Source organism: Protopterus annectens, chromosome 3.part0, assembly GCF_019279795.1.
Source record: "Protopterus annectens isolate FY-2018-M chromosome 3.part0, PAN1.0, whole genome shotgun sequence".
Classification (NCBI taxonomy): domain Eukaryota; kingdom Metazoa; phylum Chordata; order Ceratodontiformes; family Protopteridae; genus Protopterus; species Protopterus annectens.
The window spans coordinates 1,103,833,113-1,103,859,685 of NC_056731.1; the positions used below are offsets into that span (position 1 = coordinate 1,103,833,113).

The window sequence follows — 26,573 nt, forward strand, 5'->3', positions numbered from 1 at the left end:
GCTTCTCTGAGTAACATTTATTTTATTTGTTTTTTAGTTACAGTTGGTTTAGATTTTGATTTCCATTTTGTAGAAATTGCTTTTTGGCACCCAATAGCATTAAACTTGGGTGTTACTCTGTCAAGGCAATTCAGATTCTGTGTCCCATCTCAAAATAATAATTTCTTTATTTACAACAATGTGTTCCCCAACATTTCTGACAGAGAGCTGTATAGTGAGTTTCTAAAATCTACCAACACATTACATTAAAAAAAAAACTTGTTCCCAGTCACCTTGTTCTTTCCCATCACAGTCACAGTGTTTGCTGTCTACTTGAGTAAAACTTCTCTAAATTCTACTTGAGATATAAAAAATATCTGTCCAAACACTTTCAAACAAAAACCCTAGACCTTCTGGACTTCATTTCATACTTGGGAGCCATGCAGATGTCCTCCCATTGTTCTTTTGTTAATTGCTTTCCCAGTCTCTCTTCCCAATCTTTGCTAACCTCCTCTGATCAGGTCTTACAGTCATCATGCAATATATTATATGCCTTACTAATTATCCCATTTTAAGCAGCAGCTTCTGTTTTAGACTCTGCTAAAAACCATACCAGAGCTGATCTTTTGCTTAGTACTTCCCTGTCCCTTTCTCTCTGCCTATAGTCTGACATTAATCCCTGGTAGGGAGGGCAGTCTGCAGTCCAGTCTTCTGCTTAGCCTCATTCCACTCACCTTTCCATCACTAGTTGTTTGCTCCAAATACCTTGGTTCCTTTGTTAATTTTTTGCCAGTAACTTCCACCCCTCCCATTGCCTGTTTTAAGGAGAATGCTGTTTTAAAAGATAGTGGTTGTTATTCTTTTTTAGGATATGTATCTTAATCTCTCCTTATTTCTTGAACTACATCCTGTTTCATCATCCACTTTGATTTGTATCCATCTGCTTGTCTTATGTTTATGAACCTGAACGGTGTTGCTGTAAAGTATCCCTTCAAATCAGGTAATTCTAAACTAATTTCTTCTAGGGGAAGCAACATATTTCGCAAAAATCTTGCTGCCATCCCCTCCCAAATAAATTGTCCTCAATTTTTTCTGGTTGTTAAAAATGTACCTGACCTGTTTAAAAAAAAATAGAGGCTGATAACATTTTCATTGCTTGCATGTTACTATCTGTATCCATAACCAAGAGCTTCCAGTTTCTCGATTTTTATTGTCTTTTATTTAGCTTCTTCCTACATATCCTTAGCTGCTGTAACAGAATCGATTTTATTCCATACACTTAAATACTTGATCTTTTTATGTCCCCATAAATATGGGCATTGCTGAACTATTTCATGTGAGGGTACATATTTTTGCCATTCTAGCCTTTGTATTGTCTTCATTAATTCTACATCCCAAAAAAGACTTGAAACTGTCTCAGAATGTTTCACAACACCAAAATGACCTTCTCTGTATTTTTCAAGTGAAAAGTAATATCATCTGCAACTGAAGGTAACATTTCATCTGAAGTAGTTAACTTCATTTGTTCATCAACCTGTGAGTATCGGATCCATATCAGATCCAGGCCGGCAGCTTTAAACAGCTAAGATCCGAGCTCCTCCCCTTACCCACAATCCCCTGCCATCCTTCTCTGACCTCAGATCTCATTTGCCGTGGTTGAATCAGCAGCTTAGAATGAGTTCCAGGCGTGGGAGTTAGTCGTCTAGTGAGGAAAAAATTCTTATTATCTACCCTTTTTTTTCTTGTAGCTAAATTGCTGTTGTGTGTGTTGCTCCCTAGTTAGAATTTTTAGTTCTAAAATTTGTTAACTTGTTATCTTTAGTGTAGTTTAATTTCCTCCCCTTCCCCCATGTGTGTTGGGCCTTGTGTTTTTTTAGTCAGACTATGTCTGAGGCCCCAAAAATCTTCTTCTCTAAATGCACCGAGTGTGGCCATAAGCTATCCCCAGCGGATGGCCACACTTGGTGTATCTGCCTTGGGGTTGACCACCTCTCCTCAGGCTGCACTATTTGTGCAGCCTTCAACCGTAAGGCCCTAAAGGACTGGAGGTCAAAGTTGATTCTGGCGGGACTTTTGTCCCCGGACTCGACTTCGTCCTCCTCTCCCTCCGTGGCACCTGCTGCAGCAGTGCCTCCTTCCATCCCTGCTCCCCTGGCCGGGATTCATCCTCACACCTTAGGCTAGGAGGAGAGGGAAGCAAGGCGGGAGAGGAAAAAGGAGAGACATCACAAGCAGCGGGCCGAGTCTTCCTCCTCAGCTCCGCCGGCTAAACAAGCAGCCTCTCCCAGGGCTTCCGGGCCTTCTCCTTCCCGGCTCCATTCACCTCGTTTCTCCCTGGAGCCGGTCGCCTTCGAGGTCATCAAGGCAGCACTCCCGGCCCGCCTTGGTGGCCTCTTCTAGGTCCACCCGAATCTTGTCTGATGCAGATGTGGACCGGATGATGCGTAGGTTCCTCCAGACCCAGCTGCAGATGGGAGTGCTCCTGCCCCCCCCTCTTGGGGGGAGCTCGACCCCCTTTTTCGCCCCGATTGCTCCTTCTCTGACCCACTTCTGCGGTTCGTAGCCTTTGGATCCGGGTTGCATAGGAGCCGTGGGAGGTTCGGCGCCGATAGTACTTCGTACTTCGGCTCCGACCGCACCCTAGAGTTTGTCGGGTCCCTTTTCGGATCCAAGCTCTCGGAGCCGAGAGCTGAGCTTCGGATCCGGAGGTGTCAGTGTGTCTTCGGCTCAGTCTCGGTCGGAGCATACTGGCCCTTCGGATTCGATTGCTTCGGCGCCGGCTCCGATCCACACATCGGATCTGAGGGGACTGCTCTTGGATCCAAGAGAGAGCAGTTCTCCTTTGGCATTCGATGTTGTGGAGAGGGTATTGTTGAGGGATTCGAGGCCCCAGGCTCCTTCTATGGTTCCACCCTGCACTCTTTCTCAGACTGGCCTACCTTCCATCACCCAGCCCCAGGGACAGCCTGCGCCTACGTCCCAGATGGTTCCCTTGGAGGAACAAGATGTGGTTGGTGAGGCCTCTTTGGACAACCCCCCCGAGGAGGTTCCTCACAAATGTAAGTGCAAGAGGAGGCACTTGGACTCACCTGAGTCCTTGAAGGAGGACACAGACTTAGAGGAAGGGGAAGGTTCCCCAAGGTCGCCCCCCCGAGGACGTCTCCTTCGGAGACATTATGGAAATGCTTCGAATTAGAGGGGGGTGGTCAGCCCAAAAACCTTCCTCGGATGTGTCTGTGTTTCTGGAGGGGTTTGACGCAGGCCCATCTACCTCTTGGGTGTCCCCTCCCGCCGATCCCCTGGTAGATCTGATTACTACCAGGGTATGGAAGGAACTGGACACTGTGGAGCCCATTCCTAAGAGACCAGATAGAATCCTCAGTCCCCCCACTGATAGGACAGTTTGGAGCAAGGGTGCTCCAGTAGATGCCATGTTGGTGGCGGCCGCCACCAAGAAGGAACTAGCCCAGGAGAGTTCCTCGGTCCACCCTCCCGACAAGGAGACTGGGACGATGGACCGCCTGGGGAAGCGGATGTTCGCTTCAGCTACCTTCTCCGTAAGGTCGCTGAATTATATGGCACACGTGATACGACTCCAGCGGGATCTCATTAAGGAATACGCCGGGTCGCCCCCAGAGTCCATGTCGGCCGAGGATAAGAAGGTATTGTCAGCTCGAATGGCCACTCTTAAGTCCATTTCGAACACCTCTATGCGGCTCTTTTCCCATGCTACAGAAGGAGCCGCTAGAGCTAGCAGAGCGGGCATTGTCTTACGATGACATGCTTGGCTCCACCTTTGGGATTTTGCAGAACCCTTCAAGGCGTCCTTCGCAAATGCCCCATTTGACGGTTCTTCGCTATTTGGCAAGACCGTCCGCGACATGCTGGTCCAGAGCGAGAAAGACTGGAAGACGTCTGCCATCGGAGTCCGCTACTCTGCTCCCCAGAGGTCTTTCTCTAGGAACCAAAAGGGGCAAAAGAAGATGTGGTTCCGGAAGTCTCAACAGTCCCGTTTCGCTCCGGACCCCTCGTCCTTCAGAGGCAGAGGACGACAGGGTGGACGACGGCCCAGAGGCAGGGGGGGACCGAAGAATTTCGGGTCAAGAGAACCCTTTTCTGATCGACCCGTGCAGCAGCCCTGAAGGGTTACCCGACTGTTCCACTCTGGATGCAGTCGGGGGGCACTTCTCGAGGCACCTAGCAGTTTGGGAGTCCATTACAACAGATCGCTGGGTGCTTCGAATCATATCCAGCGGTTACAAAATTCCCTTTCTGTATCCCCCTCCCAGACGCTGGAGCCTCCCTGATGTCCCACCCAATCAAAGGGAGGCAGCAGCCGCAGAAATAAACCAGCTGCTAGAAAAAAGAGCAATCCAGCACGTCCCCGGAGACCAATCTTGATCGGGCTTTTACTCCAGGTTCATTCTGGTGCCAAAAAAGACGGGGGACTTGAGGCCAATCCTCAACCTGTCCTTTCTAAACCTGTCAGTGCCCAAAGAGAAGTTCTGGATGGTTACCATTGAATCCATTCTCCCACTCTTACAGTAGAACGACTGGATGTGCTCGATAGACCTCAAGGATGCGTACTACCACATTTTGATGGACAGACGATCCAGAAGGTTTCTCCGCTTCCGGCTAGGAGCCAGCCACTACCAGTTCAGGGCCCTTCCCTTTGGTCTCACCACAGCCCCCAGGGCGTTCACCAAAGTTTTGGCAGTTGTAGTGGCCCACCTGAGACTCCAGGGAATACAGGTCTTCCCGTACCTGGACGACTGGCTCCTGACCGCCCCCACCAGGCATCTACTATGCTCAGCCAGCAATTACTTCCTTCACTTGGCCTCCCGGCTGGGAATCACAATCAACCTCAAGAAACCTTCCCTTCAACCAACCCAGATCTTTGACTTCATAGGAGCCAGGTTAGACACAAACCTGTTGAAAGTCTTCTGAACTCCGGACCGGCTTCGAACTCTGAAGCTCCATGTACTGGCCCTTCTACAGTCCTCGGCTCCTCCAGCGGAATTGGTTCCGAGGGCTTTAGGTTCCATGGTGGCAACAATCAGTCTGCTACCTTTAGCGCACTTGAACATGAGGATACTACAATGGACCTTGCAGGTTCAGTGGTCCATCCTGCAACATCCACTGAGTTCACCCATTTCCCTCAGCAGGGTTTGCAGGAAATCCCTGCTCTGGTGGATCCAGTCCCCGGACCTCCAGAAAGGGTGTCCCTTTTCTATGTCCCCACCTCTAGCCACTGTGACCACGGATGCCTCTCGCCTAGGGTGGGGGGGCACTGTATGGGCAGAACTGTCCAAGGCATGTGGACCTATTCAGAGACCTTGTTGCATATCAATATCCTAGAGATGAGAGCGGTGCTTTTGGCGTTGCAAGCACTCCAGGCCTTTCTTCCCTTAGGGGCAGTTGCAATTCAGACAGACAACATGTCAGTGGTCTGGTATATCAACAAACGGGGGGGACGACCAGATCCTACCCACTTTGTCGAGAGGCCATGAGAGTTTGGGAATGGGCGATCTCCACCAACCGATTTCTCATAGCAACGCACATTCCGGGTCGGTCGAACATTTTAGCAGACAGGCTGAGTCGAACCATCCTCTCACCTTACGAGTGGTCTCTGAACCCCAGAATAGTGAAGCAAATCTTCCTCAAGTGGGGTCAACCTTGCTGCGATCTCATTGCGTCTCCTTCGAACGCAAAGTGCAGTGACTGCTTCGCTCTAATTCCCCCACCAAGGGAATCCCCCAGAGACGCTCTGGTGCATGTTTGGCCATCCGGTCTACTTTATACTTATCCCCCTCTTCCCCTAATGCTAAAATTATTGCAGAAAGCCCATCGGTTGGGGAGCAGAGTGATCCTCATAGCCCCATTCTGGCCTCGTCAAACGTGGTTCCCATGCCTATGGTCTCATCTAGTGAATCCTCCATGGATTCTAGATCCCACCCCGGATCTGATCTCTCACCCACTAGGATTATCAACCCCGAATCTGGACAACCTCAAGCTCACAGCTTGGTTGATCCAGTTCCAGTAATAGCTAGGACTCCCGGTATCTCGTCCTCTGTTAAGGCTATTTTAGTAGCCGCTCATAAACCTTCTACGAGAAAGGTTTATAACAGCAAATGGAAACGCTTTACAATCTGGGCAGAGCATAGAAAATTGGATCCCTTTGCAGCTCCGATACCAGCAGTGTTAGAATTTTTGTCAACTTTATTCGACCAAGGTGCTAGCTCTTCTACGGTCAAAGTCCGATTAGCCACGATTTCCCATTATCATGTGGGAAGTGATCTTGGTCCCTTAGACTCTTCCAAATTATGTAAGACTTTCTTAAAAGGCACTTTCCTCTTAAGGCCTCCGGTTAAAGACGCAGTCCCTCCATGGGATTTAACCCTTGTTTCCAGTCTCTGACGGCCCCTCCATTTGAACCTGCTGAACTTGCAGCTTCGGTGGATCTAAAATATTTATCTTGGAAGACTGCCTTTCTCATTGCTATCACTTCGGCTAGAAGGGTTTCGGAGCTTCAAGCCCTTTGCGCCAAACCTCAATACTTGGTCTTCCATAAAGCTAGAGTTTCCCTCAGGACCAATCCCTCCTTTCTACCCAAAGTTGCTTCTGAGCCCAATATCAATCAATCTATTAATTTACCAGTTTTCTTTCCAAATTATCAAAACGGGTGAATACAAACTACATTCTCTGGACGTACACAGGCAATTGAGATTCTACTTGCACAGGACCGCTGAACATAGGAAATCTGAGCAACTCTTTGTATCCTTTGCTAAATCCTCTTTGGGCAAACCAGTATCAAAAATTACATTGTCCAGATGGATTTCCCAGTGTATACTTCTTGCATATAAGAGTTCTGGCCGGCCTGAACCTGAAGGAGTCCACACTCATTCTACCCGATCAATTTCTACTTCTGCTGCCTTTTGCTCCAGAGTGTCCTTGAATGACATTTGTTCAGCAGCCACTTGGGCTTCATCCCATACTTTCATTAACCATTACAAGTTGAATATAATTTCCAGAGGGAGAGCATCCTTCGGGTCTGCAGTGCTCCGGAATATCCTTCCATGAGGACCTCCCAAGTTTGGGTAGCTAGGGACTCTGTCCCACAGGTTGAAGAACAAATGAAGTTAACTACTTCAGATAAAGAAGTTATGTACTCACCATAACGTTACATCTGAGTAGGTAAACTTCATTTGTCAGCAACCAACCCCCCCTCCATCCCCCTAACCTATAGTGCATCCTAAAAGGATTCCTTGTCCTTTTTCTCCCGATAACACCAGGTTAGGATGTGCAGGTGATCCTTTGTTTTGTAATGTTCTGTGTTACTATAGCAAACTCGATCTGAGGTCAGAGAGGGATGGCAGGGGATTATGGGTAAGGGGGAGGAGCTTGGATCTTAACTGTTTAAAGCTGCCATCTCGGATCTGATATGGATCCGATACCCACAGGTTGCTGACAAATGAAATTTACCTACTCAGATGGAGCATTATGGTGAGTACATAACTTCTTTTTTATTACCATGCAGTTTATATCCTTGAATTTGTAAGTCCCTTATTTTCATTGTCACTGGCTCTAAATACAAAGGAGAAAGAGGAACTATTGTGTCTGTTTTGTTTTTACCATTGTCCTATTCATAAAATCCCAGGTGAGTGTACCGAATGCTTTCTCTTCATCAAGACCCACCAACAGTAGCGGCATTTTCTTGCACTCTGTTTCCCTCTAGATTATCATTGTTCTGTTAATGTTGTAAAATGTTTGGCAACACCTTTGTCATTCTTTTAGCTGATATAGGCATAAACAGTTTATAGTCATTGCTTAAAATTGAAATGGGTCTATATGAAGATTGGTCTATACTTAAGGCTGTTAAAGTACAAGTATATTAGTGTTTCCGTATATGCTGTTTACCAAGATGCTTTTTGTGTTCTATGTTTATAAACTGTGCAGTTTCTGATGTTCTTACACTTGTGGTTAATGTCATAGACCATGATTTGACTATACATTTTATTCTAAGTGCTATATTAATTTATAAGATTCATATTTATTTATTTTGATTTACCTTTTATTCACTGTTTTAAGTATTCATTTGAAGTAACTGATTTGCATATGCATAAGCTTTATGAATTATCTGTTCTAAGGTTTCTTTCTTTATTGACCAGGAAGTTTTGGGTGTAGTTTTTCTGAGAAGTTTCATGCTAACAAAACAAAAATAATAATAAATTAGCACTATCTGCTGTAGTATTTATATTGTGCTTGTTTTTGTTATGTTTTATGTATTCGTTGGAATATTTTGCTTCATGTTATACAAATTTTCATAAACTTTCTGAAATATCTGTAGTACCCCCAATAGGATCTCTGGTTATTTTTCTTGTCTTTGACTCTGTAAGTTTGACAATAACCCTTTCTACTTTCTGTTGCCTGGATTGTTTTGCTAAAGCTTTTCTGGTCTGGAGTTGTTATAAAAAAAATAATTGCTTAACAGTGACATTTCTAAAGTCATGCATTTTATCTAAATTCTCCCTTATTTTCCTGTTAGCACTCTGCAGTTGTGTGTCTTCGTGTTCTATGAGATTCCCTTTATTCTGCAATACTTTGAAACCTTTGTCAAACTGTCTAAATATTTGCTGTAACTGACATTTGTCAAATCTTCTAAATATTTGCTGTAACTTCTTTCCCACATCTGTTTATCTCGTATTTCTATCCTGCCTTTAAGCTCCATTTTTATTGTATACCACTCACTACCCACCCCTTCTGAAGAAAATCTATCTTCACTAATAACTGTTGAATTATTTCTGCTACCTATTTCTTAAGAGCCAGTGCCTCATGTTTACTTCATTATTTTGTATATTTGTCATACGTTTTGTCAATGGATGACATGAAATAGTTATTGGATGTGTGTCAGTGCTTTCAATTAAATACACATGCTCCTAGGAAGTATAATTTATTTCCAATTTAGTCCAATTCTTGGATTGTGGGACATAATATGTATATGTCTTTCTGAGTTCTTTCTACTGACTTCATATCTTCCATGCCAAATATTCACAAATATTTATTCAGAAATCTACCCTCTTTTGTTATATTTTCCCTTCTAGGTCCCCTTGATACATCCTCACTATTGGCAATCAAATTGTAGTCCTCACCCATCAGTAATATTCTTTGTTGAAAGCTAATTATGTGTCTCAAATTTTTTTCTTAAACTGTATTTGTCACTTTTGTAAGCATATTTATTTTACAACTACTTTCATTTCCCATTATATTCCTCATCTTATCGTTGCAAATTATTTTAGAAAAAAATTAAGTTAATAGTGTTTTTTTTTCTGTTTCATTGTTTACTTAGTTTTTTCAGTAACCGTGCCCACAAAATGATGTCATGGTAGGTATTGAGCAGTGTTTCTTAATATTGCTGCAATGCATTATAGATGAGCAGAAACAACCTACCTATTTGTAGGAAACAAAACTTTGTGGTTTGACTACTGCATAGTCACTGTTAAGTTAAAAATGTGTGGTGTTCCACATGCAGCAACTAGCTGACAAACCAACTTTGTATGATGTAAGAAACTACAGTTGATGCACTTGTCATGAAAATACAGTAGTTTATACATTAATTAAAGAAGTGAGGCATTGTGGGTTTGGCCTTTCATGATGTCTTGGCAAGCATTTTCATCTCTAAGAAAACATCCGGGGGGGGCTTCCTTGTCAACAAAGTAAAATGCAAAAACAACTATATAATTTAGTTCTGTATATGATAAGGATTATTGTATCCATCTTCAAAGGTTTATTTACACTTGCTTCAGATCATGGCCAATACACTTTAAGCCCCATATTAGCAGTATATGGTGGAAGGTAGATATATGCCAGGGTAATCCTCTTCTCCTGCTGATAGCCCCTTACTACCACAAATTTAGTTATTGATTTTTGTTTCCTTCTCTATCACTGTTGGCGTCCTCCCCAGCAAGTAGTATTATTACTTCCCCTTTCCTTGTCTTTGATATTCTGCTGAATGTCTTTCTTGAAATCCTTTTTTTTAATCAATTCACATGTTTATTTCTATCCAAATATGTCTTCTGAAACATTGCCATTCTCACCCTATAACTCTTAATATAATTTGTTTTTTTTTTTGTTTCTACTTGTAAGGCCATTTATATTCTATGATATTTTTGACAGAAACTTGTTACCCCACTTATTATATGTGACTGTTCTTTTGAGTGAGTTTTTCCAACTGTTGGCTTGCATGCGCAGATTGATCTGTTATGCAGTTGCTTTTCATCTCTAAGTGAACATATGTCACATTTTTCAAGACTTATCTTCAATAAAAACAGTCGTATAAAAAAAAAAGTAAATAAAATTTCAGAACCCCATTCCCTTTTAACTTACAACAAACACTGAAAACTATGTACATTTTCAACAAATGAACTTTACACCTCCAGGCAGGAGCAGTTGCCCAAATTGATGTCTGCACCCACAAGTATTGCATAATCTAAAATTAATCTTACCTACACTAAAGCGCGTTACATGTTTCCGCTTAACACTGATTGTTTTCTGCTCTTTTCTTAACTCTGTTCACCTCCCAGGTGTAAAAATCAGCGTGTATGCTTTCAGTAAACAGTAACATTTAGTCTTAAAAAGTACACGGGCTACCTTTAAATAAATAAATTGTTCACTGTTATATTAAATGCATTTAAAGTGTTATAGCTGCTGGGAGGCAACTACTTCTATAACTTACTCACTATCCACAGTTTCCGACTTTATTTTTCACTGAGCTGCTAGCCACTATACATTTAAATGTTAATTACACTGTACATCTTGCATTTCCCTCAAAAGAGTACTATGAGCTCTCAAGATTATTTACTTGAACCTATAAACAGCTCATCTCCAAGTAAAGCAGTCAGCAGTGAGAAGAATATAGCTAGTTACTCTGCAGATGTATGAATGAGCATTTGCATGTTTCACTCATAATATACTCTCTAGATTTCACATGACCAGCAGCCTGTACCTGCAGACTTCGTGTGTCCCACTGTTAAGGGAAGAAATAGCTAATAACTTTGCAAATTTAAGAAACTTATTATTTTCCTTGTCTTTCATCATTTTGTCTTATTTTTCAGACCCATTTCCTTTAAAAAAATCTTGCAGGGAATATCAGTTTAGACATCCACACCCCTAAGAACAGAGAAAGTTATTATATTAATTCAAGATGCAATTTGATTACTACACTTGTACACCACATCACACCCTGACTCCAGCAGCCCAAAATTACATTTTATTAACTTTAACTTGCTTCTGTCCAGCCTTTCTTAACTTGTTACAGTGTAAGGTCTGCATGTCTTAACAACTAAGAAAAAGCACTTGCTTGCTTTGATATCTCTATCATAAACTGCAGTGATAAGACTCCCGCTTCACATTTAAAATACCCCTGACAACACACTACACAAAATCGGTTTCCTTTGAATGATCTGTTTTCTAACTATTTTTGAAATAGCTCTTCTTGACAACCCTATAACTCTGCCAGCCTTTTGTTCATTATATATACTGATTTTTGTGGTTGTATCGGTTCATCTGAAAAACTTAAGTTTCTTTTATTATTTTCCATCCTTTTGTTATATGACTTGATATATTCCTTCAGTGTTTCATTTATTGTAAATACCACTGATTGCTTTGATTTTATTTTTTCCACTAGATGAGGTGGAACTTGAACTGCTTTTTGCTGAATAACTGCAAGATTCTTTTTCTCATTCCCTTTTCTGCTTAATTTTCTGCCAGGTTCTCCAAATGTCTTCTTTGCTGGCATCCAAGCAATGTAATTACCAGCCAGTAACCAAAGTTTACTCAAGCTGGCAGATTTACTGGCCACACTGTTCCTGTTTTCACACTGGGAGAGCTTATAAGTTAACATATTAATCAGTGTGCAGCCACCTTGTAAGTCATTGTTTTTCTCCCATTAAGCAAAATCGAATGTGTTGCAGCTACAGTTGCACTGGTAAGCATTTTGTCTGTTTTTCTAAACCACTAATGATTCCCTAATTGACCCAAATGTGTACTAAGCCCTTTTCAGATCCTAAAGCCTTTAACTCAGGCTGAGTCTTGCATTCACCCTAAGTATTGATGTTTTATTAAACTGAGTATCCCTCTAAGATTAGGTTAAGTTAGGACTTTGGTACATGAGAAAACCATTGGCATACCTGTTTAGTATCCTTAATATTCACTGTTTCCAACAGACCAACTGTGTACCACTTTCAGTTTTCAGTCCAGCAGTCTGCAAGAGCATAAAGGATATAAATAGCTTGCTAACTGGTCAGTAGAATGTATACAGGAACTGTGAAGAGCAGCTGAGTATCAGAACACTGCTATGTGCTATCAAAGTCATCCATACCTAGACGTTGATGTGTTTTTTCTCTTTTGGGTGCTTTTGGAGTGGGAGGAAGAAGTTTGGCATTTTCTGGTAGTGGTTGCTTAAGGGTTGCAGCCACCATAAGAGAGATTGTGTGGGGGATATGCACCCTTGAAATCTTTTGCTAATCATTTCTGAGTTTTTTTCTGAAACAAAGGTTTTTGTTGCAAGTCTTCTGTTTTCAGCTGATGGACTTCACCTCCTCTGAGTCACTTGAACAATCCAGATATGTTTGAAATGTCTACATTTTTCCGCTGATGATCCATAATAAAGCAAATTCCTCATATTTTTACTAAGGCACCATCTTAACTGAAATTCAGTTTGTTTGTTTATTTATTGATTGATTTTGAAGATTGGGGTGTAATATACACCACACCTAAGCCATTTCAGGGGGTCTATAAATTGTGTTCTGTACATGTCTGGTAGCTTCATCCATGTACCAAATCTGTCTTATAAAAGTAGATTGTGCATATTTTACTAAATGACCATACAGCAAACACCATCTCGGTGTTATACTGTCTGTATGCCATATTATAGGTAGATATCAACTCTACACTGTATGGTACAGAGTAACTTTGTATTATTGTTAATATATCTTTGATACACTTATTCACTGGGCCTTGCCTGAAAAACTCTCTGCCCAGTACACACATCCAGTTACCATTTGTTTCCTACTACATTTGCTGCTGTGGGCATTCACCTGTATCCCATTCCAATGGGCTCAAACCAAATACAAAAAAACTGCAATACTGTCACATTTGACACACAAACCCTTTCCCTGGCATACAGCATAGCCAGTACCCCACTTCAAAATGAGAATGTTGTTAGCAACCTTGGAACTTTGGTGAGAAGTCTCACCTCCTTTGATTATTATGTAACCACAGTGGTCAGGAAGTCCTTTTACGTAGCACAGGTAATTGCCAATGGAATAACATCAGATATAAAGAGTCATTGTTCCCTTGTTCTAAGTGTTGATTAGGTCAGTTACTGAGTACAAGCCGTCTTTGGAATGTACCTCACAAGACATGTCAAACAACTCGAAAGACCCCAGAGGTTCATAACTAAGATCATCACTGGCGTAAAAAGCCTACAAGTAAAGAATGGAAGCACTGTCCCTTGATTCATCATCTGTTAAATGCCTGGTAAGAGGTGCACTTGCCACTGCATTTAATATTTCTTCTCCTCAGCCCTACAGTACTAACTTGCTGTTCAAATCCAAGTTGTGTGTGCTGCAGACATGAATGTTTACTAACCAGCAGGTTGATCACCCAGTTATCAATTCAGTTATTTAGATGTTGAGCACATAGCAACCCAGTGATGCAAACCTTGTGTCAATGACTGTTAAGTATCCACTCTAGCTCAACTGGAGATATTTTGTATGGATGTGGTAGTGGAATTGCTTCTTCTTTTTATCTGGATATGACTAAAACCATACTTTTAAAACCAGTGGAAAGTTTAAAGAAGAAAATAAAGATCAGAGAACAGAGGGTGTAGACAGGGATGTTTATGCTGGCAGAATATACACTAAAGAGTGCCGGATTGTGCAAAATGTCTAGCCGGTTATATTATCTGGCTGATTCTCATTTAGTTTTTATTTTCCTTTTACTGTGTGAACGCCTGTTAAACAGCTTTAAGTCACATGTACTGTAGTTGTGCAGTTTTTGCTTTTTATTTATCTTTAATTGTTATACACCTACTGTATTTGCTGGTGTGGGTATTTGATTGTTTAAACAAAGTCATGCATCTTAAGTTAGATGTGTCCTGCTACAGTAGAAATCTGAATATATTTTGCGGGATGCTTTTGTAGTAAAAGTAATGCATATAATTCCATGTCATCTTTAATGTTTTTAACATTACTGTTCCTGATTAATTGTGTTGCTGTTAAAAAGTTAGTATTTCATGGATTTTTTTTTATTCTTAACTTAATTCTGACCATGTACTTCTTCCAGATGCCATGAATGAGAATCAGGTGTATATGTGTGTCAAGAACGGCAACAGACCAGACATGGAGACAGTACCTAAAGATTCTCCAATGGAAATTGTTAATCTGATGTTGCGCTGCTGGGATGAAGAACCCCAAAAAAGGCCTCTGTTTGAAGGTATGGACAGATACATGCATACCAAATTAATCCTAGAAGCAGTCATATTCCACAGCATAACTATGAACATTTAATTTTATTTATTCATTCATTCATTCGGTTTGTTATATACATAGAATGCTTATACTGCTTTGTTTCCATGGTTTAGAAATGCTACTAGCCTTATCTGGCTAGTTCTACCTTACTCATTCAGCAGTCATCTGTGAATAAAAATGTCTTTGTTTAGTGTACCAAACACAGTAAAAGTTCTGTTTTGTACAAAGTTGCTACTCAGTTGAGGTATTGCTCACTGCTGGTGAACTTCATAGACACAACAGTTCTCAGAAAGTTTTCAGTTTTGTTTTTCCTGTCCTTTCACAGTGTAGTATACAAAATTACAGCGTACACTACATAATATTGCTAGATAAGACAATGACCATTTCAGAGTTGTCTTGCTTATACCAAAGTGTTCATAACCAGATTTTTTTTTTATTTATTTTATGTTTCAGTCTTGTATCTATTAGTAAGCATGTAGCAGTGTCATTGTTACATGATTAGTAATAACTGCTGTGACAGTGTTACTTAGCTGCCTTGTCTAAGGGATATTGCTTTGCAGAGTTGTACAAAAAGGAAATGAAACAGACTTACTGCCAAGGAATCGTATCGCAATAAAGAAAAGTGTGAGCTATAAATTAGTGCAAAAGCATCAGTGACCAAAACTGCTGTTAGTAAAATGTAGGTCATTGAGAACCGCTTGCATGATTTGCTGTATTACGTGTGTGGAAATCACCAAAAATTAAATTGAACTTTGACTTCTCCAGAAAGTAAAATAATTCATCCTCACTTCTTACAAGACAAATGACCGAAAATATTAGCTACAGTTTGAAATGGATTTGTATTTTTATTTTTTGTTCACATCTGCATTGTTGCCTCACAGCAAGAGGTTCTCCTGTTCGATTCTCGGCTGGAACTCCTTCTCTGTGGAGTCTGCATGTCCTCCCTGTGGTCGAGTGACATATAAAGACATGCAGGTAGGTGTATGAGAGAGTGGGTATGTCTTCTTTGAAGGTTGGACGTTGGGCTGGCAACTCGGCACCGTAAAAATCCACTGACCATCATTAGCGGACCAGAGTTCCGCTGTGGTGACCCCTAACCAGGAAAAGCCGAAAGACATTACTGTAGCTTTTGAACCAGGGTCTCTTCCTTGTGCCCAGAATATATTAGCAGTGCACATACAGCTCTCTTTTAGTACATTCTAAGCCCCTTGCATTAGAAGAATCTTAGTTAGTGTGCACAGCTATTTGTTCAGTACTTTCTAAACCCCACACATTGGAAATATCTTATTTAGTTTGTTTGTTTGTTAACCAGGATGATTCAGCTGGGCTGCTAAGAGCCCCTTTCAGTGGAGGCCTACAGGGAGAACAGCTCCATTTTGCAATGTGTTACATAGAAATGCCTAATGTAATGCATAACATAATATATGACATAGATGCCTAAATAGTATACTAGTGCAACAATTGTTACATGGTTAGTAATAACTGCGGCAAGGCTAGCCACCTGGTGGTGTAAACCTTGGCTCTAGATGATTGTCACTATTTGAAGTGACACCCCAACCTTATGCAAACATGGGAAAAAAAGGGTTGTGGATGACTGGATGGACTAGTAAATACTAACATAACATTGGTTTAGAATAGTACACTAAATGTTAGTATAGGTTTATCTGCAATATGCCATGATACAGTAACTAATAAAAGCTATATTATCAAAAAGCTTTAGTTTTGAATAATATTACAGTATTGCATATTGGTGTAACTTTGTTTGGAGATGTTTAATGAAAGTGATGACTAAGAAGGAGATAAGAAAGCAGCAGACAATTTTAAAATTATTACAAGCATTATCAGAGGAAAGAAATATGAGTTAGTGTATTGAAGACTGAGTGAGTTTATAGGTGGCAGCTGCTGATGCTGAAATTGATGAAGTACTCCTTAGCAGGCAACGTGAGAGAGATGAGAGATGCATTTTAATTAAAAGGAAAAGTGGTGAGGAAAGAGTTAACTATTTTTCAGAAGAGGTAATGTCTGAAAGAAGCTTGGAAATTAAGAAAAAAGTGGTGATACTGTAACTATTTTTAGGACAAAATTTTCAGTAGGATAAATACTGCTGGTTATGGTGTTCTTGTGCATGATAGGAAAGGGATATTGAAAAGAGTATTAATGATTGATATGCAATTCCATTTAATCCAGACATAGTTCCTTAAGTATGTTTGGTACTCTTGTAGCTGTCCTTGGAAAGGTTTATATTATTGTATTAAGATTTTATTTCCTTGGCATAATAGTCCATAATTTGGCAATAAATGCAGAACACACAGTCCCCATGTTTTTTCTATTTTGTAATTAGTAGTTGATTTTGATTTGTAGATCTTAGTGATCTAATCGATTTGTACCCTTGAACCAGGTTTTTTAAAGGGCAGCATTTATTTTTTGGAATATTGTTGCTAGTTGTTTTGAGCTGAGATAAAATTTAGTACTTTTGTACTTTTAGCCAACTTAGTTTTCCTATGGTGACTTTAATGATGTGCTGTGTTTTGGACATTAATAACAAATTGTGCTGCTTTATTGTATGCTTGTTCCAGTTTCAGCATGTCAGATTTTTTTATGTTTAGTTGTGATGTAGTGTATAGCAGACTAAAGATTAGTAAAGCAGAGCCAGTTGCAGCCATTACTTGCTGTCTTAAACATGATTCAGGTGTCTTCCCTGTTCTAGCTTGTTTGTTTGTTTGTTTTGGATATAATATAACCTGTGTACTGTTTGAAGGTTAAATTACTGTTGATGATTACACCTAATACATTTTTATTTGGGAGACTTGTTTTATGAACATATTGTATATTGAGGTAACGCTGAAGTCTGTATGCTATGTATTCAGATTGTTCTGGTCAAATAGCATTAGGGTGATTTTATAGCATTTAGTAGAGGGTTTGACTGTTCCATCTGTTTTTCTGTGTTACGAAGAACATATTGTGTGATGAGCTGAAATTGGGGCAAGGTTTTAGCCAAGGAAATGATTGTAGAATCATCTGCATATTGTATTGATGATGGTTCATCTACGTTTTTGTAAAATATTAAACAGGAGAGGGCTAACTATAGATCCTTGTGGAACACTTTCTTTGACAGGTAAGAATGAGGAATAACTGTCCATGCACATTAGTATGTATCTTAAAGGTAACTATTAAACCAACCAAGATATAGGTTTGTATCTGATATCAGGTGTACTTCACTCTTGTCAGTAAATGATCAGAGACAGTATAAGTCTGGAAAGATAAAAGCACCAATCTGGTTTTTGGTTTGTTTGGTGATAAATCATGTCTGAGAAAGTGAGTAAAGTGTACTGTACTATGCCCTGGGCAAAAAACACATGTTGTGTGGGTGATATTAAATTGTTTTCAGGTGCTGTAGAATTTGCCTATAATACGTGCATTTTTCCAAAAAATGAGAGAGTAATGATAAACTAATAATTGGTCTATAATCTGATACGTCCACTTTGTTCCTCGTTCATTTAATGGGCTATTGTAGGACATTTTCCACATTTTAGGTGCTTGTTTTTCAGTTATGATCCATTAATGAGTATTGCTGTGGAATAAGTGATGTTATCTGCTGATATTTTCATATATTCTCCAGGAAGATTATCTTGTGAAAGGTTTTATTTGTTTTAATAGTTTTTTTTTTAATGCCGATTGTTTGCAGGTAGGGCACTTCAGGAGTATGAATGTTGTTATAACTGTAAAAGTAAATTCTATGAAGTGATAGCTTATTTTACATACAATGTTGCAAGGTATGTCTTCTGGTATTGGATTTGGTTGTGCTTGCTTGCTTACCTAGGTTGGTCAAGTTATTGGCACAGTGCCAAAGTTGTTTAAAATTTGATCTGTAGGATGTTTATAATTGTGAGATTGTGAGAAGTGTGTTTTCTTATCTGTATGTATTTATTTTAACATACATCTAAGGGTCTTGTATTTTTTGTAGCATTACTGTGGTTTGTCTTTTTTTATTTTTCCATGATTTATCTCTATAAGAGATATTTGTTGTATATTATTATCATTAGTTAATTGTGGAACTGCTGTAATATTTGCTTTGTTTTTCTTCAAAGAGGGGCTAGATAGTTTAGGATGTTTAAGAATACTTAAGTAAAGTAAGCTGCAGCTTCATCTAAAAAGACTTTGTAATGGAAACCAGTTGCATTATTTAAGGAAGGAGATGAATGTGGATTCTTTGTGTGTGTGTGTGTGTGTGTGTGTGTGTGTGTGTGTGTGTGTGTGTGTGTGTGTGTGCGCATGCACGTGCATCTAATGGTACTGCAGCATGCAATGTTTGCATTTTTGTGTTTTTCCCAAACTGTGCAGGTATGGCTATGGTCATTTATAGAATCCTATTTCATTTGCTGATTTTGTCAAGTTCATTTTTTAATATCTAACCTGGAATGCCTTATTTTTTGAGTAGTCTGCAAAATTTGCTGGTGCAGGCTGAACATTTTTGTTATATTTATATATATTTTTTTTGAGCTGGAGTCATGTTAAATTCTCCATCTGTGAGCATCTCTTGCTTTAGGTTTGATGTTAACCATGGCAGTCGATTCTCTAATGTAGTGATATTTGTTTTGTTGTTGGGGGGATATATCTGCTAGCAGGAAGTATTATATTTTTTGTATTTATTTACTTTAATAGCTGCAAGTAGTACTGATTTGTCAAATTGTGGGATAGACTAATATTGGTTGCTAACTTGGATGTTGTTTTAGTAGATGGACTGTCCTCCCACCTACTTTTTTGGAACGGCCATTTAATGTAATACATTATATCCAGGGGGAGCAATTTCATAATCAGTGACATTTCATTTAAGTCGGATTTTCTATCCATTCATGAAAATATCAGATTTTGTTGCTTATGCTTCTAACATTTATATAAATAAGCCTTGCTTTGAGTATTTGGTGATATGTCATTGTTGACCTAGATTGAGTTTAATAGTACCATATAAAAGGAGATTAATGAATATGGGTAAGTGTGATATCAGAAGAAGATATTTTGTTTTATGTAGTAGTATGATTTCATGCCATTGATTTGGTAGTAATGGGGTGTATTGCCTAAACACAATTTCTTAGCAAGACCCAAATGATCAAGACAAAGAATTTTCACTACAGTGAACAAACTTTATTAGACAATACACTGTTACACTTCTGTATCAGACAAGCATTAATAGTAATATCACACCAGTTGTACTTCTAAGTTAAGCAAGCATTAATATTATTATCAAACCAGCTATACTTCCATGTCAGGCAAGCATTAATATTAATATCAAACCAGCTATACTTCCATGTCAGGCAAGCATTAATATTAATATCAAACCAGATATACTTCTATGTCAGGCAAGCATTATTATTAATATCAAACCAGCTATACTTCCATATCAGGCAAGCATTAGTATTAATATCAAACCAGCTATACTTCCATGTCAGGCAAGCATTAGTATTAATATCAAACCAGCTATACTTCCATGTCAGGCAAGCATTAGTATTAATATCAAACCAGCTATACTTCCATGTCAGGCAAGCATTAGTATTAATATCAAACCAGCTATACTTCCATGTCAGGCAAGCATTAGTATTAATATCAAACCAGCTATACTTCCATGTCAGGCAAGCATTAGTATTAATATCAAAAAGAGGAAAAGGGAAAGGAAGTAAAGTTAATACATCACCGATAAAGTAAGAGGATTCATCCTAGCCCACACTTCGACCGGGAAGCCCCATCGCAGTCAGGTAGGAGACTCTATTGGGAAAGTCCTGCGCAGTGTGTCCACTCAACAGGTGAGGCTTCAACCAACTGATAGTGTCCCAGTTTTTATACCCTAGCTGTTTACCAGTTTTCCTGGGAACTTGATCTTTAGGGATTAACAAAGACTTTCCAGAACAGACCAGAGATGTTGGCCACCCATCCCAGAATGTTCAGCCAAGCTTGCAAACACCTATGACTCTGCAAGTTCACTTGAGAAAAATATAAAACAATGTAACAAAGTACCTTATCAGACTTCTAGAAATATGAAAGAATGTAATAAACCGGTGTCTTTTAGTCATGTAGACTAATAGAGAGGTGTCTTGCCAAAGTCCTAGAAATGTAAAAAAATGTAGTAAACCAGTGCCTTTTAGTCACATAGACTAGATGATGAACATGTTTTAAAATAGTTCTGTTTCATAGAAAAATAAAGAATAACTAAATTAACCCTTTCACTCAGTTCTCTAAACTGAGGCAGAAGTCAGTCTATGATTCACTCAAGGTAAAAGCCTTTCGTATCACATTCATATCTCATGGAGATAGCCAAATATATGAGCAGTTATGTGATTGTAGAATGATTGATTAAGTAAATGTGGAGCTAGTTCTGGATTACCCTACATTTTGTTTCTTTACTGGGGTTTGTAGTAATGTTTTGTGATGCCCTGATATTTAGTAAGAGTAGCTATTAAGGTAAGGGTTGCAGTTGATGGAGACAATAATCAAAACATGAAGCTACAGTTTCTTTTAATGCATTCTTTGTACAGAAAATTGCTGTTATGATTGGCAAAGTGAAATGGCTGTGTGTTACCTGAGAACTAAATGTGTGCACCTTCAACTGTTTACTTGTCTGTAATTTGAATGAACTATTTTGTGTACACATCGCCTATAGGAACCAGCGAACACTGCGATCGCTGGGGGCCCCCAACCACTGCAAGTTATGTTATCTTGTTATTTGGTAACATGTCTGCCAAACCAGCAAAAGCTAGTGCAGCAAACGTGAATACTTAATAAAGCAGGTAAGTAACAAGAACTCTTATTTATTATCTCCTTCAAAATTCAAACATCTTTAGTTACAATAACAATATTTTGTCAAGTAAGAAGCTTTAGAGTTTCATTAAATATTTTGCCAATGACAGAATGCCCCTGGCCTAGTTAAGCCCTGTTGGTGGACATCCCCTTCACTAAAATGAACATAGCCAGCTTTAGGTACCTGCAATAGCTGTGGTTGCAGGGGGCCCCTTAATCATCATTGGCTGCATGGGGGCCCCACAAAAGCTGCTGTTGGTTGGGGGAAAATGAGGAGAAAAAAATGTATTCATTTTCGATTACATCCTTTAACCTGAACAGGACTGTGATATGACCCTGCGAGGGCAAAGCTGTAGTGAACATAAGCAAAGTAAGCACTAGAGAGATCAGCAATCCAGGGTGACCGTTCTCAGTGCAAACCTTGGAGTTTAAGAAGAGCTGATGCTTCTACTCTTCAGGGATGGTTTCTTTTTCAGGGTTTTTATACATACTGGTGAAACAACTGATACTATAACTCTCAACGTCTTTGCTGAAGAATTCTGTTCTGTGATAAAAATGATAGCATAATAAAGTCTTAAAATGAGGAACACATTTTAAATATTACTCTAATTCACTTAAAAGTTACTCGACTAACACATTTTGCATCAACATGCATTTTTAGACAATAAGTATAAAACTCTGATGACTGGATTTATTGTGACAGAGAAAAATTATGAGACAAAATCAGGAATATCTGTGAAGTCAGGGATAGTGATAGGTATTAATTTACTACACAGTGAGGTAAATAAAAATGACTTATTTCTGCTGCTGTTTGATGACTGCAAAACAGCCGTCACTGATCTTGTGTAGCAGTACTAGTGTTGTACAATGTATTTGCTGAAATAAGTACAAAATTAGTATTGCTGTGGTGTGTGTGTGTGTGTGTGTGTGTGTGTGTGTGTGTGTGTGTGTGTGTGTGTGTGTGTGTGTGTGTAAAAATCTCACTTATTTTTATCAATGCATACAACCAGTAATGCCGGGACAGACATGTTATTCTTCTGGGTTTCAATAAAAAATGTAGCTAACAAGTGATTATATTTCAAACATAAGGCTTAAAATATGTCACAGAACATTCAGACACTTCGATATTATAGGAATCTGGTTTCCCCCCACTCCCCAGACTGTATAAATGGATACAAGGTAAATGGATACAGGGGCCTCCCTTAATCATCCTCGACTGTGGGGACACCAAAAAAGCTGTTTTTGGTTGAGGAAAAATGAGGGAAAAAATGCTTTCATTTTATGATTGCACTCTTTAGCCTGAATGGAGTTGATATGACCCTGTTAGGATAAAACTGATAATGGCCTCTGCCCTCAACCACAAACATTCTAAAACATCCCTGCTCAGATGTTTGTGTACAGAAATTTACCATAGGTTATGTGGGGGCTGGGAATTGTGTAGTCATCCTTTCCTTTACTTTTCTAACAGACCTCAGAGGCATACTAAGAAAGTTACTTTAGCTCCTGTAGGGGCAGTGTACTGCCTGGTAGCAGCAAAGTAGAATACATTATTGCAATCATTATTTATTTTCACTTTCCTCACAATCAAACATCAGGCACATATACAGCTGGTTGCCTTTGGGGGTTAGGATTGAGGAGTAAGTAGGGACACTATGTATGTATGTATGTATATATATATATTTCAGCAGTCACTTGAAATACACGACTGCGGCCATTTGAACTTCTGCTTTCATCCCAATCTAACACCAGAGGGTTGCATAGACAGGGACTGTCTTTTTGGGGGGATTAGGGAGGCAGGCAGTATTCCCATACAGGATCTGTGTATCCTCACAACAATTGACTTGCTAATTTATTTTGAGCTACTGTTTTTGTCATCTTTAAATTTTAAGCCTTGGGTATAACTTAGGTCTTCACTGAAAGAAAAAAAATAAGACTGAAATTCTTTTTCATACTTGAGATTTTTGTTTAGACCACTTTTGGATTAAAAGGTTGGGAAATGCTTTAAAATGCAACCCAGAGCATCTACAACCCCTTTGGTTTCTGGGGGCACTGGTTTAATTGAGTTATTTCCTAAATGGTTATTACTGTGTTGTTTGGTCAAGAAAATATATTGAAAAGATGCAAGGAAAACTAAAGCTGAACAACAACATTGAATTTCTTTCCTTAATCATAATTTCTATTCAAGCCATCATTGGGTAAAAAGAAAAAAAAACTTTAGAGCATATATAAAGTTACAGCTTCTTGGAAAAGCTGAAAAAAAAAGATATAATGTGAGAAATGGAAGAAAAAAAAGTAGTGTGCATAATGTGGGAAGCCCGCCATGGGGGAAACAGAGGGGAGCTCTGGATGTTTTTTTTTTTTGCAGGGGCTGAAACAGTAAGCAGTGCCTGGGGTGCCATTGCACATTAGTTCAGCCCCGTATATAGAGTTGTTGTAATGTATCATTGTTACACCTAAATGCCAGTAACTATAAATGTCCCTTTGTGAGATGGGTCAGCATAGTGTAGTATGTAGTATGTAGGCCTGTTGTAGTAACATGATTGTAGCTACAGATCAGTCTGTGTGTGCTACTCCTAAAGCCTGCAGCATGAACTAAAAGGAAGGGGTGGCAGTGACAGGGTGATACTTAGACTGGAAGTGGCCAGGGGGCCCCAACTTGACATTTGCTGGGTGCCGCCAAAATGCTAACACTGGCCCTGTTTGGGCATCAATTATTGCCATTTCTTGCCAATAGTAGATTGTTTTCTCAATGCACTAGAGACATGTTCAGATTTTACTGTATTATTTATTTTCACTTCAGTAATACCATTAATTTTTTTTTTATGTTTCTGTTCAACAATAAAATTATTTCAAACACACTTGTTTTACTTACAAGGATCTTTAAAAAGTTGTCATCTCTGGTACTGATCCTCCAAGATCAATTAAAAACAGGACTGGTATACCTGTTTTGCTTATAACTGCATCAACTATATGAAGCTTGGATTTCTATCACACACGTTTATTCTTCTGCTTCTCTTTACTGTATACGTCTCATCCTGGAAACATCAAAAATCTGGACAAAGGTCCATGAAAAATAGGTACAAAGCTGTACACTCGTTAACATAAAATTTGCATGCATAGTTATGTAACCCCACCCACTCCAATGGGATTGTGGGATACCAACTTTTAAACTCAAACTGAAGAACAGACAAAATATGATCATGAAACACAAAGCATAGTGTTTTATTTATATTAACAGTTGAACTTGATTCAAACTTTGAACTTGTGCAAAACTAAAATAACAATTTTCTTTTTATAAAAATAAAATTAACTGCTCTTCAGCCTTCAACATTAATATAAATAAAATAGATTCAGAACAAAACTGATTTATATTAACATCTGAACTTGTATAAAACTACTTTCTTTAACAAAATAGTCATGCAATAATTACTCATTTTTCATAGCCATCTCACTACTTTACACACTTTACAAAATTATAGAAAAAAGCTGTTTGTATAGAAATTAAAATCACATTGCTGTAATCAGCAGCATGGATTTAGAAAAGGACATGCTACCTGCAGAGTTGTGCTGTCATTAACTGACACTGTTGTCAAAACTGCAAATAAAGGAGAGTCAACAAAATTGTTTTCATAAAACCACTCAAAAACATTTGATTCAGCAAATTACATATTACTTCTTTGTGAATACAAAGTCTGTGACTGGGGTAACTCGGAACCAAGCTAGTTCAACAACTGTCTGAAGAACAGAGCATTGACAGTGCTTATAGAATGGTGTTGGTTTTCCACTTACTCAGTGAGGGAAATCTCCTGACTCTATGCCATACAGAGATAAATCCCTGTATGTGACCCAGATGATCTAAGTTCAATAACTGACATGGGTGGTATAGGATCAGGGTGGGAGGGGGTGGAGAAGGTGCATCTGTTGGCTTACCCATTCAGGAATGGTGGGGTTTCTCCCTGTGATCTGACACAACTGATGTAATTATGTGGCGAAAGTGACATTGAATTCAGCATGGAGGTAAAGCTAACCGAGGGTACATGCAGTGATGCATGTAATGCCAGCTGCTCCACTCAGGGCATAAAAAACAACCTTGGCATGACAGACAACAAATGAGGTGCTGTTGGGTGTTCTGCTCCATGTTCTCACTTCCCTTTCCCAACCCACTGACCACCAAAGCAGTTGAATTTTCAGCTTGAAGATAAACTAAGAAAAAAAAAGAGACAGGGGTACTTGAAAGGTCATTACTTAGGCAATTGATATTTATGTTATTTTTAAATACACTGTTTGGCGACATTAGTCAACATTAACAAATCACCTAGAGCCATATTTTACACCATCAAGAGGCTAGCTCTGCCACGGCGTGCAATCTGTGATCCGTGTTCTCCTATCTTGAGGATACTGCGCACCACAGTAGATGCCCAAAGCAGTTGATCTGTACAAGTCTTCCCCTTATAGGGCACCATGTAGAGTCTGTGCTGCTGCCAACAGCTCCATTCATTGGTGAGTCTGAGATGGAAACACTCAGCATGTTTTTTTGGACATAGGAGAAACCCCATGGAGACACAGGGAGAACATGCAAACTCCAAGCAGCCATTGGTCGGAGTACAAGATTGAGCCTTGTACCTTGTGCATGGGAAGCAAAGACCTTAACCACTAAGCCTTCTGGTCTCTTTTTAAATGCACTGTTCTGTAGGGACAATTGCAAACAGTGACAGACTGAGCTATGTTACTGAATCTAGTAGTCACATTTTTTTTTAATTCTTTCACCTGGAGGAGCCAGAAGTCAAACTGTGACTGCAGATACATTTTCTCATTCTCCTCCACCTGTGCTGTATAGCCCATACTGTGATAAAGATACAATGTCCACTTTAATTCATAACATACCAGTATCTCACATAAGTAGAACTGTATAACACATGCCAGTAACAAGAGGAAATAACCTTATGTGACTGTGAGTCAACTTACCTGGCTGTGATGGTTGTCCTAATCGATACCCCTGGGTCTGGGTCTGAGAAAGGAATGGGATTCTGAATCCTGGCTGGGAAACTTATCTCAGCTTCAAATTAAGTTCGACTGCTCGAAAACAAAGATTAAAAAATTCTCTCATTATGCTCCATTTCATCATTTTGTCAGAAGAGGGATACCTACAATTCACTAATCCATTAAATGAGACTAACTGTTGAGCTTCATTGCCTAAACTTTATACACTCATTTGAAGGAGAACAGAGAAAGTTATATCCTGCTTCTTTTTAGTTGTAGAAAGGAAAGGGGTCTGCC

The 26,573-nt window shown here is 39.5% G+C and overlaps 1 protein-coding gene across 4 annotated transcripts in view; it reads left to right on the top strand.

The window, feature by feature from the left end:
- Window positions 1-26,573, top strand: part of RIPK1 (receptor interacting serine/threonine kinase 1) — a 1,251,693-nt gene that overhangs the window by 602,863 nt on the left and 622,257 nt on the right. For all 4 annotated transcript variants that reach the window (XM_044065340.1, XM_044065337.1, XM_044065339.1 and 1 more), the window contains exon 7: window positions 14,323-14,472. In XM_044065340.1, coding sequence (XP_043921275.1) covers window positions 14,323-14,472 — 150 coding nt within the window. The remainder of the gene's footprint in view (window positions 1-14,322; window positions 14,473-26,573) is intronic.